At 40.9% G+C, this 18,876-nt stretch overlaps 1 protein-coding gene across 1 annotated transcript in view; it reads left to right on the forward strand.

Annotated features, from left to right (window-relative positions):
• Window positions 1-14,700, forward strand: part of man2a2 (mannosidase, alpha, class 2A, member 2) — an 18,319-nt gene extending 3,619 nt beyond the window's left edge. The window contains exons 3-22 of the mRNA XM_017305165.1: window positions 1,346-1,553; window positions 1,766-1,893; window positions 2,197-2,370; window positions 3,113-3,299; window positions 3,754-3,931; window positions 4,209-4,411; window positions 5,158-5,340; window positions 5,492-5,606; window positions 5,691-5,761; window positions 5,845-6,010; window positions 7,277-7,513; window positions 8,257-8,379; window positions 8,601-8,715; window positions 9,407-9,540; window positions 9,664-9,805; window positions 10,929-11,062; window positions 11,333-11,410; window positions 11,864-12,058; window positions 12,149-12,262; window positions 13,231-14,700. Coding sequence (XP_017160654.1) covers window positions 1,346-1,553; window positions 1,766-1,893; window positions 2,197-2,370; window positions 3,113-3,299; window positions 3,754-3,931; window positions 4,209-4,411; window positions 5,158-5,340; window positions 5,492-5,606; window positions 5,691-5,761; window positions 5,845-6,010; window positions 7,277-7,513; window positions 8,257-8,379; window positions 8,601-8,715; window positions 9,407-9,540; window positions 9,664-9,805; window positions 10,929-11,062; window positions 11,333-11,410; window positions 11,864-12,058; window positions 12,149-12,262; window positions 13,231-13,383 — 3,038 coding nt within the window. The 3' untranslated portion in view covers window positions 13,384-14,700. The remainder of the gene's footprint in view (window positions 1-1,345; window positions 1,554-1,765; window positions 1,894-2,196; window positions 2,371-3,112; window positions 3,300-3,753; window positions 3,932-4,208; window positions 4,412-5,157; window positions 5,341-5,491; window positions 5,607-5,690; window positions 5,762-5,844; window positions 6,011-7,276; window positions 7,514-8,256; window positions 8,380-8,600; window positions 8,716-9,406; window positions 9,541-9,663; window positions 9,806-10,928; window positions 11,063-11,332; window positions 11,411-11,863; window positions 12,059-12,148; window positions 12,263-13,230) is intronic.
• The last annotated feature ends 4,176 nt before the right edge of the window (window positions 14,701-18,876 follow it).

Genomic DNA, 18,876 nt, shown 5'->3' on the forward strand with positions numbered 1-18,876 from the left:
ATAAACCTATCCTTTAGGAATAAATCTGCTCTGCTAGTGAAATGGTAAGAGCAAAAGAGACGCTTGCAGTCTGGCTTTAAAAAAAAATATATATATATATTATATATATATTTTTTTTTTTTATTATTTTTTTTCCCTAGAAACGTAAACAAGCAACGCTTAGCCTGTCGGCGGGGTTAGTAATGCATGGCGGGCCGCCAGGCTTATAATACACTGGGGGAAACCCTGCAGAAAGATGTAAAACTATGTCATGTAACTATTATTGATTACAAGACATAGTTGGGATGTCTGCTCAGGTTGCTAGTCTGCAGTCGGTTACTTTACARACATGGCACTCATTGCTTGCCATTTCTAATTAAGGTTGTGAGTTGTGCCTCATTTTGTTTACGTATTGAATTGTATTGATTTACTTGTAAATGGAAATATTTTCGGTCAAACCAATCTTCAGCCTTCTTTCAGGAAGCTGACCAGCAGTGTGCAGCATTAGGTGGGGGAGGGRAAGTTCTGATTTACGTTAAGCTCCAAACAGCTTGGAAAAAATAAAAATAAAAATCAGACACCTTCACTGATATTTCATTAAAAGGACTTTTAACTGTAGGGAAGGTATTAATTATATTTGCAGGTTTTATAGACCTTGTATCACAGCAAAGAGATTAAAAAGATTAAATCTCGGGTCAAGTTTGTAGGGAGAAAGTAAAATCAATTACTTTTGACCTTACCTGGATAGGCCAGTAGAATTAGGGATTCATGAATAAATTTGATGCATCCGTCATTATTATTGTCGTCATAATGCTGACATGACTGACGGTTTGGCCCCAAACAATGAAATTAGGATGATATTGGTATTGGAAAACTGTAGCTTGTTAGAGCCGTGATTGGCTGAGATTGTACTTAAGACTGACATTTCCATTATACTTGTTTACTCATCCATGATATCTGCTCGCTAAATTGACAGTTATTGATGTGTTGACAGGCTGCAGAGACTTGAAAGTTGTCCATTAAGAGTAGGAACAATATTTCTTTATAAATGTAAAGTTTTCTTAACTATTATATGAGGCATAATCTCTACAGAATTTGTAGTACTAATGTTTCCTGCATATTTTATATTTWATATATAAAACTTGAACTGGGCATTTAAAGTGCAAAAACATAGCTTTTCGTATGACGCGAGCAGGCTTTCCGAGTGGACCAGCTGCCTTTGAATAAAATATGAGTTTTATTTTTGGTGCTCTGCAGCACTTTTACGTCCGAGTTGTTTGTCCACCTGTCCTTTGTTTTTGTTTCAATTGGCTTGATAATCATGGCAGAAGGGTTGCTTCAGAGAGATGGATCAGTCTGTGATGAGCCATCTGCGTGTCTCTCGGTCCTCCTGTGTTGCTAGGTTGGGTCAAGACCTTTGACAAGTACTTCACAGACCAGACGCAGCATATTTTAAACAACATGGTCGTGAAGCTGGCCGAGGATTCTCGGAGGAAGTTCATCTGGTCAGAGATTTCATTCTTCGCCAAGTGGTGGGAGACTGCAGACGTCTACAAACAGGAGGCCATGCGCAAGTGAGTCTCAGCTTTGCGAGTTTTGCCAATTATCTTCAGAATTAGTCGATGCAGACACTCRAAGCCCTCAGCACAGTTCCCTACACAGAGGGTGGTATCTGCTGGCAGATTATGTCGGCTCTATTTATAGCTTGTTATGTGGTTAGTGGGACTCTCTCACATTAGGGCTGGATTATTCTCACCTCGCTCTCCTAATCCTTTCTTTTTAACAGACTGATCCTTGGAGGGCAGCTAGAGATGGTGACAGGAGGCTGGGTGATGACGGATGAAGCCAACTCTCACTACTTTGCTATGATAGATCAACTCATTGAAGGGCATCAGTGGTTGGAGAGAAATCTGGGTAACACATTTCAGCACTTTCATTTATATTTTCAAGATTGATGCTGAAATCTTTAAGACGCTCCACTCTGAGAAGTTTTAGTAGCTCTGCCTTCACACGACTATAAAATATATCACCCCTCGCTGTGCTTGATGGTGAAATTTAGACCCCGACATCCCACATTTCAGCTGATGTAGCGTCTTGCTCAGTGGGTGATGAAATGATTTCCACCACTAGCTGTGGAGTGTGATTTCTTTAAAAAAAAAAAACGCATTCCCTTCCTTATCCAAAGCATGGAACTAAAATATTTGCTTGCTGCTATAGGTATTACTCCTCAAAGCGGGTGGGCGGTGGACCCCTTCGGTCACAGTGCCACCATGCCCTACCTGCTGAAGAGGGCCAACGTGACCAGCATGCTGATCCAAAGGATCCACTACTCCATTAAAAAACACTTTTCTTCAACCAGAAGTCTGGAGTTTATGTGGAGACAAGCCTGGGGTGAGTGGACCAGTGCCAATGACATCTTCAGATTTTTAGTGCTCCTCTTCAAACTCGTTTAAGAATGAGCCGAAACACTTGTAATATATTAAATGGTGGCTTTTTTTTTTAAGTGTACGCTGTAAAGACCTAAACAGAGCTGTTTTTTTTTCTTCCCTCATTTGTGCCAATGATCGAGTGCTCATTCGTTCCTACTGGAAATACCATCAGCAAAAGATGTTGTAAATGTGTTGTTGCCTGTACTTATGGGGGTTCATTTAGCCATTTAATGTTCATCCCCAGACAACACTTACGAACACTAAGCTCATAAATTTGTATGCAGCAATGCTGGAGGGAAAACTTGCTTTCAGTGTCAACCATGTTRTTTTTGGAACGCTGTTAATAGTGGAAGTAATGTGTTTTGCTAACGTGTTCATACCCATTGAAGTTTTCCACATTTTCTCACATTACAGGCTCAATCTTGAATGTATTGCAGAGAGATTTTATGTGGTACATAAACACAATGTTGAGGAAAGAAAAAGATGCATATTTTTTAACAATTGCAGTAGTCGCCCTGTCAGTAGTTTCTTCTTACCTTAGATGTGGATCACTTCCTAAAACATTTTTTTTTTAAACTTTGCATCATTTTTCTTCCACTTAAGTTTTGCACGAATTTGTTATTGCATCACGTAAAATATGAGTAAAATAAAGTGATACATTTTAAACTTGTGGTTTGCCTCCTGTTACTTTGTTGCTCTGTCAGACACTGGCTCCAGCACAGACATCTTTTGCCACATGATGCCCTTCTACAGCTACGACGTGCCTCACACCTGCGGTCCTGATCCGAAGATTTGCTGCCAGTTTGACTTCAAGAGATTACCSGGAGGTCGGATCAACTGCCCTTGGAAAGTGCCGCCCAAATCCGTGGTGGAGGCCAATGTTGCAGAAAGGTGAGGATTTGCTTTGTTTATCTTGTAAACACCGTCATAAATTGCTGAGGGGTGTGTAGGACCGTGCAGTGACTGCCACTGAGCCTTTTTAGAGAGCTGTGAATAAGCATTGCATAGTAAAGTTGTTTACTGCAATCCAGGATTGGTTGGGGTGTCTTCCCTTTATTTGAATRCATTTTGTACTTTCTGCATGGTTTTTGGTATTCACCTCCAGCAAGACCCACAGCAGATCTGTCAGTGTAATGTTTTCTGTAATGGTCCCTTAATAAACTCTACTTGAACTCGTGCCAGTGACAACAGCCAGGGAGAAGGAATAAACTGCAGGAGGTGGACACTGAGCGCTTATCGGTCTGGAGCCGTATTATCCAGCTTTCAGAGGATGCGCTTGTTCAGGACATTGAAAACTCGGTTTTTATTTTCCTCTCTCATCACGCTCCTCTTTTCTCGTTCACAGAGCACAATTGCTTCTGGATCAGTACCGTAAAAAGTCTAAACTCTACCGCAGCAAGGTGCTTCTGGTTCCATTAGGAGACGACTTTCGCTACGATAAGGCTCAGGAGTGGGATCAGCAGTACATCAATTACCAGAAGCTGTTTGATTACATGAACTCGCACCCCGAGCTGCATGTTCAGGTGAGGGAAGGGTTTATCAGGTGTCRTAAATTACCTCACCAAAGGTGGACTTTCTTTTCTCTTTTTTTTCACCTTTATGCGTCTCAACATGAAGTGTATTTCAGTGGAAGACTAAATTATACAGCTGTACATTAACTTGCTGCCTGAACAAAGAAGCTGTCGAGACTTGATGCTTGCTTCAGATAAAAACCCAACACATTATAATAATGAAAGACTTCTTTTGTGTAGCTTTCTTAGAATAGGACTTTATTCTTGTCATGTCGTCTCCCTCCTTCAGGCTCAGTTTGGGACCCTCACAGAATACTTCACTGCTCTGTACAAAGCCTACGGAGTGCCTCAGGGATCCAGACCTGGCGACTTTCCTGTCCTCAGTGGGGATTTCTTTGCCTATGCAGACCGTGAGGACCACTACTGGACGGGTTATTACACCTCCAGGCCCTTTTACAAAAGCTTGGACCGTGTGATTGAGTCACATCTGAGGTGAGGGAGATTTTATGTGTAGTAACAGTTGCGTTAATTAACAGTAATTACAAGGTTCTTATGAGGTTGGGAAAAAGTGGCACAGTGTTATGTTAGGTATTTTCCAGATGGATGTTAAATATACATTTTCCCCCAGACTTTATCCCGTATCCCATTGTCTCAATAAAGGTTGTAGCTGTCGATCCGTTTAACCAGTCATCCATCCTTCCATATCCATCTCTACTCATCTTTCTGTTTATCATCCATTTGTCTATTATCTCTTTCTGTCTCGTTTGTCCACCATCTGTCCCCTCCATCTGTTCATCCATCCACATTCCTTCTATTCATCCCTTTTTTTTTAATGTCCATCCATATGGCAATCTGTCCATCATCCATCCATTTCATCTTTTCATCCCTCTGTTCGTCCATCCATTACCCTCTCTCTGATCACTGTGGAAAAATCTTAGTTCATAACATTTTTGCATTTGAACTTAAACAAAAGCAAGACTGAAAAAAAACTGTAAATGTGTGTAATATTGCTATGAAAAAAAGTTTATGAACTGAAAAAAAGTTTATTGCTATGAAAAAATGTTTATAGTCTAAACTTACTGCTTTTAGTTTAGACTATATTTCTTTCATCAAACAGTCCCTAAAAATATTCCACTAAACTGTGTTGGCATGACCCACTTATGTCAACGTGACTGAAGCTCAACAAAGATCAAGTCTCACTGTTTTCTGTTGCAACTGTTCTGTTGTTTTTTTTTTAGAGGGGCAGAGATTCTCTACAGCCTGGCAGTAGCAAATGCTCGGCATGCTGGGATGGAGGGTCGCTACCCAGTGACTGACTACGCCCTGCTGGTAGATGCAAGGCGGTCAGTCGGCCTCTTCCAGCATCACGATGCAATCGCTGGCACCGCTAAGGAGAATGTTGCCCTTGACTACGGTACCAAGTAAGATCATAAGGAGTAGAAGAATGTATATGTGTGTGTGTGTGTTTATATATATATATATTTTTTGTTTTTTTTTGTTTTTCCTTCTGGTTAGTATGAAAACGCATCATTTTATTTAATTATGCTCCCCGTCTTCCTCCYCTCTCCCTAGATTACTTCGTGCACTCATTGGACTGAAGAGAGTTATTATCAATGCTGCTCATTTCCTGGTGATGAAGAACAAAGAGTTTTATCGTTTTTACCAGACAGAGCCCTTCCTGGAGACGGTGAGAGGAACCGTGGACTGACATATCATACCAGWACCCTGCATACACTTAGTATTCTGAATGCCTTATATTTCACTTCTTTAGGATGACAGACGTGCGACTCAGGACTCTCTGCCTCAGCGCACTTTAATTGAGCTGGACCCAGCTCGACCAAGGTAAAACGTTCATCCCTCACATTTTTTTTTTTTTGTTCATTCCGTCCTTCACGTTTGCTCATGTTTTTCTTTCTCTCTACCAGATACCTGGTTCTGTTCAACCCCATTGAGCAGGAGCGTCTCTGCACCGTCACCGTGTTGGTGAACACGGTCAGGGTGCGGGTGCTTACTGAAGACGGACAGACTCTCCCTGTGCAGCTGAGCGCTCAGTGGAGCTCTGCAACTCAGATGAGTGCCGAGGTATTCGAGGTAAGATGAATAATTGATTGACTGGTCTGAAAAGTGAAGGAAAAAACTTTAAAGACAGAAAGTTTATGGGGATTAATCCATATTTACAATAAAATATTGAACATGAAGTTATCATTTTCACATTTTCTTGTGCTGCTGACCATAACTTTTGAGAACAGATGGCTCTTTGACYTTGTCTGTTTTGATCTTTTCCCAGTTTTCATGTTTTTGTGAAGGATCTTAGAGCATAGAGACAGTTTAACTAAACAAGACATGTCATTTATCCCTGCAAACTGATGCCTTGTGAKCTCCACTTTAGTTAATTGATATTTTGAACGAGCCGTGCTCAGCTGACCTCTTACCATCGTTGCYGCAAAACGGGAGTGAAACGACTTTCAGAAAAAGATTTATTAACGTCACTGGGAATATAAAGATTGTCTTTTTGTGAGTGTAGCAAAAAGCAACATATCAACCTACTTAAACTCTGACAGTGTCTGGTTAAATAAACTGGAGGAAGATAAGAGACTGTCATTTTGTGTTATGATGCTGATTTGTCAGTGTGTGTATTTTTTTTTAAATGAATTGGACTGTTCAAAAATTAACCTCCAGAGTATTAAACAGGAATCTTTTGATTTTCTGAGCCTGCCTGGTTTAGCTCCAGGTACTTTTAATTTGACCAACAAATGGTTCCAGTAGAAGTTCTAGTAAAGTTTAACAAACTAGATGTTTGTAAAGGTAGGACTGAAAAGAAATGAGAGAAAAAAATGATTTCATTGCATTTATTTAAGGTTCTCAATTCTGCTTCAGTTTAGTTTCCAGTATGTTCTTTTCCCAGTTAAAAAAAAAAACTCTGCTTTAGTATGAAGCCCAAACTGAGCACTTTCTAGATTGATTTATGTGCATGTCATAATGCACTGAATCTATTTTTACAATCAGAATAAAGGTTTCAGATCATACACTGCGCTTTAGAGAAATCTAACCATAAATCAGTTGATAAAACCAAAGCAGCACAAAAGTTCCTACCTACCAAGCTGCCAAATCAGAAGCCAACTTAAATATTTGATGCAGATAATAAACTATGACTATATTATGATTGCTTTGGTCGCCAGGTTCACACACGTGAAAATTTTTTTTTTTAATGAACCTGAGGCGTGAAAATCCCCATAGTTAGCGCCTCGTGGTTGATACTTGACATCCAGATTCATAAAGACAAATGAACCTAGGAATGTTTGTCTTTTTCCAGTATGGCTGGATATTAAAACTTTAACTTGTCTTCAATCTGTTCAGGCAACATTCATGGTCCGCCTKCCTCCCCTTGGCCTGGCTGTTTTTCATCTTTACGACTCGGCCGATTCACCCATGACGATTCGCTCAGACACTCTGCTCAGGCTGTCGGGGCGCAGYGTCTCTGCTCGGGCTCTGGACCCTCTTCCTGTCCGCTCTCAGCCGGCTGACGCTCAGACCTTTTACATCAGCACGCAGACTCTGACTCTGGGTTTCTCTGGAACAACCGGCCTGCTGGAGGTTTGTGTTTCTCCTGCTTCTGTTGACTTTTAAGTCCGTTAGCTCCATGTAAATTACTACCATTATTTCTGGACTATGAGCATGTGCTTTTTTTGGGGTTTATTTTTACCTATTTTTTTATATTTATATATATACTTTGATTACTGTGATGCTGTTAATATTCAACTTTTTACCAAAGGGATTCAAAGGTGATACTGCTGCATGAACTAGGTGAAGTGACAAGAGTTGCTGAATTTTTATTCTTTTTTTGCAAGCATTTCAATGCCATATAACCGTTTAAAAGTCTGTTTACTCATTTTTAGTTAGTTGGCTTCAATGCTCAGTTGCATGGAAAAAGCATCAGCTGGCAAATAAAAGTACAGTGACACATAAAATGTTTGTTTTAAGATTTAGGTGTGCCCACCTTAACAGTCACACACAGATATATGTACAGGATGTTTTGACCATTTACATTTTTTGTTAGCAATTTTGTTAATAAATGGGGGGGGGGAACAAAAAGTGAAATAATTTGTAATAAAGCATTTTTAAACGAGCTCAAAGACAAAAAGTCAAGGTGTGTACAACATAGCAGCTTATAGACAAGGTTGACCTCTCTATGTATTTTTTTAAAATGTTTTTTATTTTTATTTTCAAAGGTTTAATATATATACATGAGACATTGGTCTTGTTGCTCGTGAATCAATCTTTTATCTGCTTCCTTCATTTTTTGCTTTGCCTCACTTTGTGTCATTTTTCATCTGCAGAGTATCAAGTGTAAGGATGATCCACAAGAGATTAAGGTTCAAATGCAGTTCATGATCTACGGCACGAGTCCTTCGAAAGACAAAAGTGGCGCCTACCTCTTCCTACCRGATGGAAAACCAAAGGTATCCTCGTGGTTGTATCTCACATGTTAACTTGCCTCTCCAAAGGCTTTGATGGAGTCTCCCTTGGATATCATCTCATTTTATCCTKCTGGGTAGCTCAGGGCAGGCATGCAGGCAGACTGGATTTAAGAAACAAACCATACAGGCTGAGCTCTGCACTGTTTGATTGCCTGTCGTGTCTCATTTTTAGCACATCTTGTCTGACTGCTCTTTGTTTCCAGCCCTACAACCAGAAAGAGCCTCCTGCGGTGCGTGTTGTCGAAGGGCCTCTTTTCTCTGAAGTGGTGGCACAATACCAGCACTTTCAGCAGACTGTTCGCATACACAACGTGCCAGGTAATAAACACAGAGATCGACTTGATAGATACMGCTCAGATTATTCTATTCAATTTTTTTTGGCTCATTTTACACCATCTGGTGCAAAGTGAGCCAGAATGTGGAGTAAAATACCAGTTTTATTGTCTTCTGCCAGCTAACTGTTGGCAGTATTTTTTTAAATAATTTTAGAAGTTTTTATATGGTTACATATTTGCTAGCTAGAATTTTAAAAAACCTTTTAAAATTCAGTTCAAAAGTGAAACTTTTATATAAAAGTATTGGATGATAATGCTTAACAACTAATAAAAAAACCCCTTATATTGCTCATAATTGGATTACAACAGAGAACCCATTAAAAATATTTAGCAGTGCAGGTTATACCCCCCAAACTTTGCTTCCCAGTCGTTTTAAGGTTGTAGTTGCCTCTGTTGCTTTTGTGCTGTGGCACTTTTTCCTTTCTCTCAACTTTACAACTTGCTCACAACCCCATGAACAGCTAAACTGACATTTTATTATCTTTGAATGTGTGGTGTTCTTTTTTCTTCTCCTTGTTTGTAATTAATCTGAGATTGACTTTTTTTTATTAAATTGCTAACATTTACTTTTCGATAGATTTTTATTGACTGGTGTAAGAGGAAATCCAGATCCCATGTGTGTGTTTTACTCCTGGTACTTAAGTTTAGTTCTGTGCTTTGATGCTGTTTTGCAGGGGTTTACGGTTTATCTGTAGACATCACTATATTAGTGGACATCCGGGATCAGACCAATAAGGAGCTGTCCATGCGGCTGGTCACCAGCATCCAAAATGGAGACGTCTTCTACACAGACCTCAATGGTTACCAGGTCAGTTGCATTCTGCGATTAGAAACGGAAAGATAAAACAGAGCGACTTACTTGACAGAACTTAGGAGCACAACATGCTCTGATTTATTAAAAAAAAAAGATGATTTTTTTTTTTTTTTGTAGATCCAGCCCCGTCGATTCTACCAAAAGCTTCCTTTGCAAGGCAACTTTTACCCAATGTCCAGCCAGGCGTACATCCAGGACAGCCACCACCGCCTCACGCTGCACACGGCTCAGGCTTTGGGCGTCTCCAGTCTGGACAGCGGTCTGCGTCTCATTTTTAGACATTTACTGTTTCCCATTTCGTGTTTAAATGGANCTTCCCAGTCGTTTTAAGGTTGTAGTTGCCTCTGTTGCTTTTGTGCTGTGGCACTTTTTCCTTTCTCTCAACTTTACAACTTGCTCACAACCCCATGAACAGCTAAACTGACATTTTATTATCTTTGAATGTGTGGTGTTCTTTTTTCTTCTCCTTGTTTGTAATTAATCTGAGATTGACTTTTTTTTATTAAATTGCTAACATTTACTTTTCGATAGATTTTTATTGACTGGTGTAAGAGGAAATCCAGATCCCATGTGTGTGTTTTACTCCTGGTACTTAAGTTTAGTTCTGTGCTTTGATGCTGTTTTGCAGGGGTTTACGGTTTATCTGTAGACATCACTATATTAGTGGACATCCGGGATCAGACCAATAAGGAGCTGTCCATGCGGCTGGTCACCAGCATCCAAAATGGAGACGTCTTCTACACAGACCTCAATGGTTACCAGGTCAGTTGCATTCTGCGATTAGAAACGGAAAGATAAAACAGAGCGACTTACTTGACAGAACTTAGGAGCACAACATGCTCTGATTTATTAAAAAAAAAAGATGATTTTTTTTTTTTTTTGTAGATCCAGCCCCGTCGATTCTACCAAAAGCTTCCTTTGCAAGGCAACTTTTACCCAATGTCCAGCCAGGCGTACATCCAGGACAGCCACCACCGCCTCACGCTGCACACGGCTCAGGCTTTGGGCGTCTCCAGTCTGGACAGCGGTCTGCGTCTCATTTTTAGACATTTACTGTTTCCCATTTCGTGTTTAAATGGARGTCCCAAAAGCATGCCGTATTTGCCTGTTTACATYTCTCAGCTTTCCTTCTTATCTCCCTCCCGAGAGTTGCTCAAAGAGAAAAGCAACTCGTACTCTGATATTGTAAAAAATACAATATCAGAGTATTGGTCCAAATGATGGACCATCATGGACAAATGATGGTCCATCATTTGTAAATGATGGACCATCATTTGTAAATGATGGACCACTCAAATAGTTTGCGCTTATCGACTGATGCCTCTTTGTTCATTATAGGGACTTGGCTGTAAAGCTGTTGCCTCCGTTTGCCCTCTCCTCAGGTCAGCTGGAAGTGATTATGGACCGGCGGCTGATGCAGGATGATAATCGAGGGCTGGGTCAGGGTCTCAAAGACAACAAGAAGACAGCAAATCGTTTCCGCTTGCTACTGGAGAGAAGATCAATTGATAACAAGGTCAGTATCACAATTTTTTATTTTTTTGCTACACAAATTCTGTTAAAATTCCGGTTAATCACATCAGTGTCAGGGTTGAATGACTTTCTTCAAGGTTGTTTAATTCACCACAGATTTCCTCTGCATTCTTTTACCGATGAAACGTTTCTCCATTCTTTTCGTCCCACCCCCCACTACTCATTACCTCTCCATCTGTCTTTTTTTTTTGCCATCCTCTTCACTTGCTAATTTTGTTTTCCCTCTGCTTTTTTTCCACTCCATTACCCTCAGCATGATGGCTTCCTTGCCAAACTCTCATCTTTGTYGCGCTATTTCTTCTCTCAAATCCCGAGCGGCGGAGTTCGCGAGGTAACGTTGCCGAGGCAACAGCGAGGATGCTTTTAAACGTGGATCCTAGCCGTAGTCGTAGCTCCAGCTGAATCTCTTTGCCTCCTTCCACTTCGTAGCTGTAGTTAAACTTCATTATGACCGAGCGGGTGAGAGAAAGCAATGAGGTGATTTGTGATGTAAATGTATTCAAATTAGCAGAGGACGGAGGACTTCGGTTGTAGTTCCGTCATCCCGCTGCTGATGTTTTAGTACATCAGGTCCTGAAACACCTCAGTACTCTTTAATTCCAAATTTGACATCACCAAGGTGTGATTTGTGCTGCGTGCGCCAGGAGCAGAATTAGAACCGTTCCTCCTCCTCTGACAGTGATTACAGCTTGTTCCTCATGTAATGGCACAGAGGAATCTCTAGAGGCGAGTCATCAGCGTCGTAATGATCACGCTGTCATGTAAATCTCCCCGCGTCCCCTAGATGATGGACAGCGCAACAACGAGCTTCCCGTCTATGGTCAGCCACGSCACCAGCTCCCTGCTCAACCACGAGGTCCTGGCGTTGCCCGTCCTGCCGAAAAGACGCGGCATCCCTCCTCTTCAGACGTTCGCCCCGCTCAAGACCGTCATTCCCTGCGACGTCCACCTGCTCAACCTGCGCAGCATCCAGACGCAGGTCAGGTGGAAGGGGTGGTCGAATCTTTTGGCTTTAAATGTTCTGTGCAGTTTTATTTTTACAGAAAAGTTTCTGTGTTTATGTGAGCAGAAGGATCCCGAGTCTCCATCTCCCTACACCGCCTTGCTCTTACACCGCCTGGCTATTAACTGTGGATTCGAGGGTCAAAACCTCGGCTTCAACTGCAGCACGACGCAGGGACGGGTAACTGTTTCAATACAAACTTTAAACCTCAACTAAAGTGTTCGAATAGACTCGTCTGGTAGTTTTTGTCCCACACCAAGGAAACAATTCAAAGGTCTATTCATCTAAGCTGTTTAAGGTCCAGCTTTTAAGATRAGTTTTCATTTAACATATAAACTAGAGTTTCACTAAAAGCTGCTTGCTTGCTGTAAAATGAAGTTGTTTCTTTACAACTTGCTGACGGGACATTTAACCAAATATCAGGAGGGGTGTGTGYATCTATTTGAGCYGATAAATGTATACAGCTTGAATTTAAGAAAATTGACAATATATTCAAACTTGTGCTTCAAGATCTTGTTTTTTAAAAAATTTGATCATTTTGTGTATCATTATTCAAACCTGAAAAAAAAGTAAGGGTCAGATGAATCAAAATGACCACATGACATCGGTTCAGAGCAGCCTCTATGTGAAAAGTTACATTTATGAACAACTTCTCTCGCTTTAGATGGGGCCTGGATTTCAGATTTTAGTCCATTTGTTYGATTACATACTTTTATTACATGTTTGTCTATCCTTTTAAACGGGATGTTTTCATCAATATTTATTTTGTTCCCTCCCCCCCAAAAAATGTTGGCGCTCTAGCGGGTTAGCGGATCTCCCAGCGTTTWAATGGCTGTTCAGATGCATTTGTCAACCSACATATTGCTATTTTTATGATCTAAATGTGTGAGAGCTTTTACTGAAGTGCTTGTAAACCTGCTGCTACTCTGACACGTCACTTTGGGTTTTATCGCTTCAAACAATTTGGTTTCTGCTTCAAACGCATGAGCAGAGAGAGGGCAGAGTTTGGATTCAGATTTTTCTGCTGATACTGTAATCAACTATCCGCCATGAGCTAATTTAACCAACAAGACGGGGACGGTGCCTCTTCAACACACTGTTTCTGTCCAAATTCTGTCCTGATTGTTCTGCTTTTGTTCTCTCTGCAGCTCAGTGTGTCGAATCTTTTCAAGAACGTGGACCTGCAGCTGCTGCAGCCCATGTCCCTGACCCTGATGCATTCCAGCAAGCCTTTGGCCAACGACTCCATCATCAGTCTGGAGCCCATGGAGATCTCTGCCTTCAAGCTCAAGCTGCACTAAGAGCCGTAAACGCACATCGGACTAGCGACATCAAGGACCAGGGTCAGGGTTTCCCTGCATTGTTGAGCTGAACTCAGGAGAAACAGGGTCCGCTGCAGTGGCGCTGACTGAACTGCAGGGGGCAGACATCAGCAGCTGCTGCTGTAGCTCTGAGGAGWCGCAGCAGAGCTTGAGGTGAATTTGAAGTCGCTCCATATCTGGGGAAGACTGCGAGTATTTCTCATCAGTCAAAGCTGAGTCTGCAATCAGATATGAAAACATTTTCTTTTCTGCTTTGTAAGTTTTTTTTTTTTCCATCTTCTCGTGGACTCCACTACTGAATGTAAATATCCCAAATGACTGGAGGGGGCCGGGAATGGTGACGCATCAGAGTGCAATTTTCAGAGCTTTATTTGGTGTCTGGGTTTATGATTTTCCAGGAAAAAGAATGTGTGGTCCTTGTTGTAAGGCCTGAGCTGCGAATCCTAAGCTGTGTTTCCATGAGTGCCCACTGTTCTCATCAATCGCTGAGGACGACTCCTTCCCTCCGCTCCTCACATTGTGCTTGTAGATAGTCCGCAGATTCCCTCTCCCTCTTCGCAGTGTGCAGGGTTCCTGCTCGTGTCCATCATTCTCCCGCTTGTAGCAAACCATATGCAGTAGATTAGGCAAAAGACTATATACCTCATGTATACCAAACGGCAGATATATTGGTATTTATGTCTGAGCATATTAATGTGAATACTTGAGGTTGATCATTTTTTTGGGGGTGGGGGTATACTCTATCAGGGACCAGTCAATACTTTCTGTGTCATTTATTAATATCAATTTGCATCAGAGGGCCATATTGCATAAATGAAGTACGCCTCCCTTCATTCCAGAAATGAAGGCTCTAGCTTTTGAAAATAACACACACACACAAAATCTCCTGCTTCTTGTGCTACAGGGAGCTTCTTTGTCCTCCTTTTTGGATCATATAGTAAGAAAAACAGGAACAAGCCTTCAGACTGTTGGGGTTTTGACTGTGACTGCGATCAGATGCTGCTTTGTTTGGACAAATATCACCAGTTTATACGGGAAAGCACTCTTTCTGAAACTCAAAGCAGATTCTATATCTGAGCTGGATGCTTTTTATTTTTGATGCTTAAGGCATTAAAATAAATCAAATTCCAATCTTCCCACAAATGTGTAATTTTCTGCCTGATGAGTCGCAGCTCATATGCCCCAATGTGACCATAAAAYYGTGTCTACACTTCTTTATGTAACATGCATATTTCATCGTTTCGTTTTTTGTTTTTTTTTTAATAAACAAATCAGATTTCTTGACTGAGAAGATCACAATGTGTCAGTATGTCATAAGGATATTGAACACAGTAAAAGTCTGTATGAAAACGTGGTTTTTCCTTATGTTTTAAACCATTGTTCTTCATCTGCTCCATAACGGATCAAAATAGCTCTTTTCTACTTAATGCAAAGTTTCTGCTGGGATCCTGGTCATGTTGTCTAGGTTTCTATTTTTAATTTTTATTTTTGGCTCTAAAACTCTTTTAAGAAGCCCAAATTTCTGAAATTACCTTTTTAATTAGTTTAAAAAGAACTGTATTTGTATAACTTTGTTAAACCCTGGAAATGAAAAAAAAGGGGCTTGCCTGATTTTTCTTCAGGCGATGACAGAAGACAAATCTGTCGTTCAGCTTCACAGCCAGTCACAGTAGGCTATGAAGCTTACTGCGACTGAAGGTGTTGAAATCAGGTAACCTATAAATGGAAAAGCACTGAGCTTACACGGCAGAACTAAAAAAAACAGGCAAGTTAAATACCTGTACCCACCAGGTTAGGCAGGGTGGATATTATCTATTTGCTATGCAAGGTGTTAAACTGAGTGTTGCAGTTTAAGTCTAAAATATTACTTATAATGATCCTTAAAATTTTTTTACTGAAACCCATTTTTTTTTTTTTGACCGACCTTGATACAGTAGAGTGAAGCCTCATTCAGGGATCCTTGACTTGGGGAGGAATATGAATTTCTTTAAGCAGCCTTAACRGCAGCCTCAGCTCCACGGTGTTCTTTACCCCCAGGCTGACTGCAGGCGCTCCATCTGTGCCTTTTACAGCTGCTCAGGAGGATCCTGTCATCTCGGTCTAAGGCTGAGGCCATCATCTCTGTCGCTCTCTGAACTGTGCCGCCGTGTCACCTTGCTTCGCCTCGTCATTTCCCACAGTGGATCTGCAGCTTTAGCCCCTCGACCTTCAGCTGTCTGGCCTGCGAGAGGTCAAAGATGTGGCTGCTCACCTATTTCCCTCTGCTGCTGCGAACATCTGTCAAACCAGATGTTGATACACCTTCAATTGCGTGTTTCTTCTTTTTTTTTTTTTTTCTCCTGCTGACTTATTTTTAAATATATCTGTTGCAGGGCTCCTTTTTTGTTCAAGGAGAAATACGAGAAGGCGGACAGATTTCCATTTGATTCAAAATTATATTTTGAATCGAGGCTGAAGAGTTTCGAGAAAAGCTGAAGATTGACGTTTTCCCGCAAAGACGTTCTAAATGCACTTTAGCAGTTTAGTTTCCATTCTGCTTTATACAGGTGCGTTCATACTGATGAATAGTTGGGTGGCTCATTACCTGCAAGCCATTATCAAAAATACACTTTCTGAACCGAATTCCTTTAACAGTTGTAGTTCTCTGTGATTGTAACCTATTGAAATACAGCTGMATTTAATTAATTTTTGATCACTAGGGGGCAACATTAAGTCAGGTTGAGAAGTTCAGTCCATTTCTTAAGAGATGTTATCGCAACTCAAAGTGTCCAGCGGCTTCAGCTTTCATTCCTTGGACTGTCTGCCTGCAGGGAACTGAGCGTTCAGGTTCCACGTCACGCGTCCTGCCTAGTTCAACCCTCTTTGAGTGAAACTGTTAAACGAATCGGTTACAGAAATAAAAGTACAGCATAAAACGAGATGYCAGTTCATGCTTTGTAAAAGTGGGTGAGCTCGACGGGGCAGGAGAAAACAGTGAGTCAGCGGGGATTTGGAGCTGGTGGTGCCTGAAGAAGCGCTCTGCAGACGGTGACGGCGCCGTTTCCTCGACTGCATCGGGTTCTGCACGAACAGACGACGCGTAATGACCCTGAAACGACGCGCGATTGAACTTAATGTGAAGTCAACTAATGGGCTTCTGATTTGTTCTCACTGTACTAATTAAAGTGCTACTTATTGTTGCCAAACCATATTTTACAGCGCACCATTGTTGATCATTACAGTCTCACTCACCACACAGCCTGCAGACACTGTTAATGATCGTGTCAATGAGGAGGTGAAGTGCCTCCAAACACAGAATTTAAAACGCGAAGCTGGGGCCCTTTGTGAAATATGCGGAGAGTTTTCCCARCAGATCTAATTACAGGGAAGAGAATAAATACACTTTTTACCTCTGCATTCAGTTAGCTGCACCTTTCCAGATGAGGAAGCTGCAGCTAACAAATAAAGGTGTTTYYYYCCCCCCCTGCAGGCACAAAGACATGAAGTTTATTCTAAAATAACTTGCTGTGGTGCCACATGGTCATCCGTTTATGAATTAGTTTATTTTTTTAATGTTGTGAATGTATGTTTTAATAAAACATACTTGATATTTTTTGGGGGAGAAGTTTTGTATGTCAGTCCAATTTACTTCAAAAATAATTACATAACAAAGCCTAATTATAACAAARTATTTTAATGGAACGTGTTTAATTTAGGAAATTTCCATTTTATCATTAGCAGGGATTTGGAGGTACTTCAAGAAGCATTCTGCAGACACAGCACTGTTGCAGTATATCTTTTTTTAATTGATCATTTTTAACTTCATTAGTCACTAAGCTTTTTGGTAAAAAAAATTATCCATCCTCATCAATTGCTTGGGCCAGGAAACCAAAATTGTACCATCCTCAAAATACAGAAGTAKCCCAGTTGCCACATGAGGGGAAGAAAACTCACAATCAGCTGATGATGTTAYCTCTGCTTAGCTTTTTAGCTTTCACCACTTTGAGGATATGCTTCTCTTTCCTCTTGGTAGTATGACATGTAAGAGAACTATGAGAGCTGTGAGAACTAGGAGAGCTTCTTTGATCACTATCGATTGATTATTATTGACTATTTTCCTATTCTTTAATCCATTTCAAAGGTGGTGTTTCATTTTCTTCAACATATTTCAGGTTTTAGTTTTCATTTTAATGCACTGTATGCTATAGATTATTTTTTAGCTTACCCCATACAGTYAACTTGCAGTTCTGATGAACATCAATTTGAAACAAAAAAAAAAAAGCCAGCTTTAAAATAATTACACAAAATCAGCAACTYGCATGTGTCAGGTGTTATTTGGTCTGTTGATTTGCCATCCCTCTACAAAACCTACTTTTAAATGAATTACCATGTAGAGATATAATTTATACCAGAAGCGATAATCGATCTGGTCAGTGTTGTTGAAATGCTGTTATCTGAACACAACTGTAGATATTGACTTAATTTAAACCAAGAAATTCCTCGCTGTTTGGAGCTGAAGAGAGCGGTTTCTCCAAGGCGTTCTGGCAGCGCGGCTCACTGCAGCTGCATACATGCCACAGACAGAATGCTGGCACCCTGATAAAGCCTGACGCTCCGAGTGAAGGAAACACATTTGCAACAGTGGCGTACGGCAATAAAGAAGTGATGAACCATCTGCTCTCTTGTGTGGCGTTTGGCGCATCCAGGGAAGAATTTCAGCCGCCCGAAACCCTTAAAGTTTTAAAAGCTGGCAGTGAAAACAAACTCAGTCACATTTATGCAACAGCCAAAATCTTTTTAATCCAGCATGAAACTCGTCTCCACAACTTTAAACAACCATTATTAGTTAAATAAAAAAAGAGCTATAAAACACACATAGAAAAAGCAATACAAGATATCTCCTCTTTCAGCTACTGCAATTATTCCAGCCTTTAGATCCAAAGGCTTTGATTCAGCCTGTGTAGAGCCAAGTCTACACAAATGGGAAATAAAGCATGTGGATGCCTATTTAATGTATGGAGCTGACAATAGAAAGGGAGGGAACTTCACCTTGATGAAAATGTTCTGGCAGAGCAGGCCCCCGAAATCAATATACTGCGCGCTCTGTGGGGAAAATGAGAAGAAAATGATCATATTTCTTACCAGCAGCAACCGATTGGGACGGAGCGGCGAAAGGTCGGCCAAGCAGCTTTAGGCTAACTGATTTCATAAAGTCATTAAAGAGAGAAAAAAAAACAAAAAAAACAGTGAATATCTACGAGTCAGTAAGTTTTTCTGAGCGATACATCAGATGTGTGTTCCTACTGTGGCTCGACCGAGAATGGAACATCCTCCACATTTTTCTGCTCAAACAGCCTGAGGGATGTTTTATCACGGCGTCCCACTGTGCCCAAGAAATCTTCAAATTAAAGTTTTGCAACTATTAATGAACAGCAAGCAAACCTCCCAACTCCCCGCTCTGCAATCTGGCAGGAAATAAATATATATACGAAG

The sequence above is a fragment of the Poecilia reticulata genome, linkage group LG6 (genome assembly GCF_000633615.1).
Source record: "Poecilia reticulata strain Guanapo linkage group LG6, Guppy_female_1.0+MT, whole genome shotgun sequence".
NCBI classification, from domain to species: Eukaryota; Metazoa; Chordata; class Actinopteri; order Cyprinodontiformes; family Poeciliidae; genus Poecilia; species Poecilia reticulata.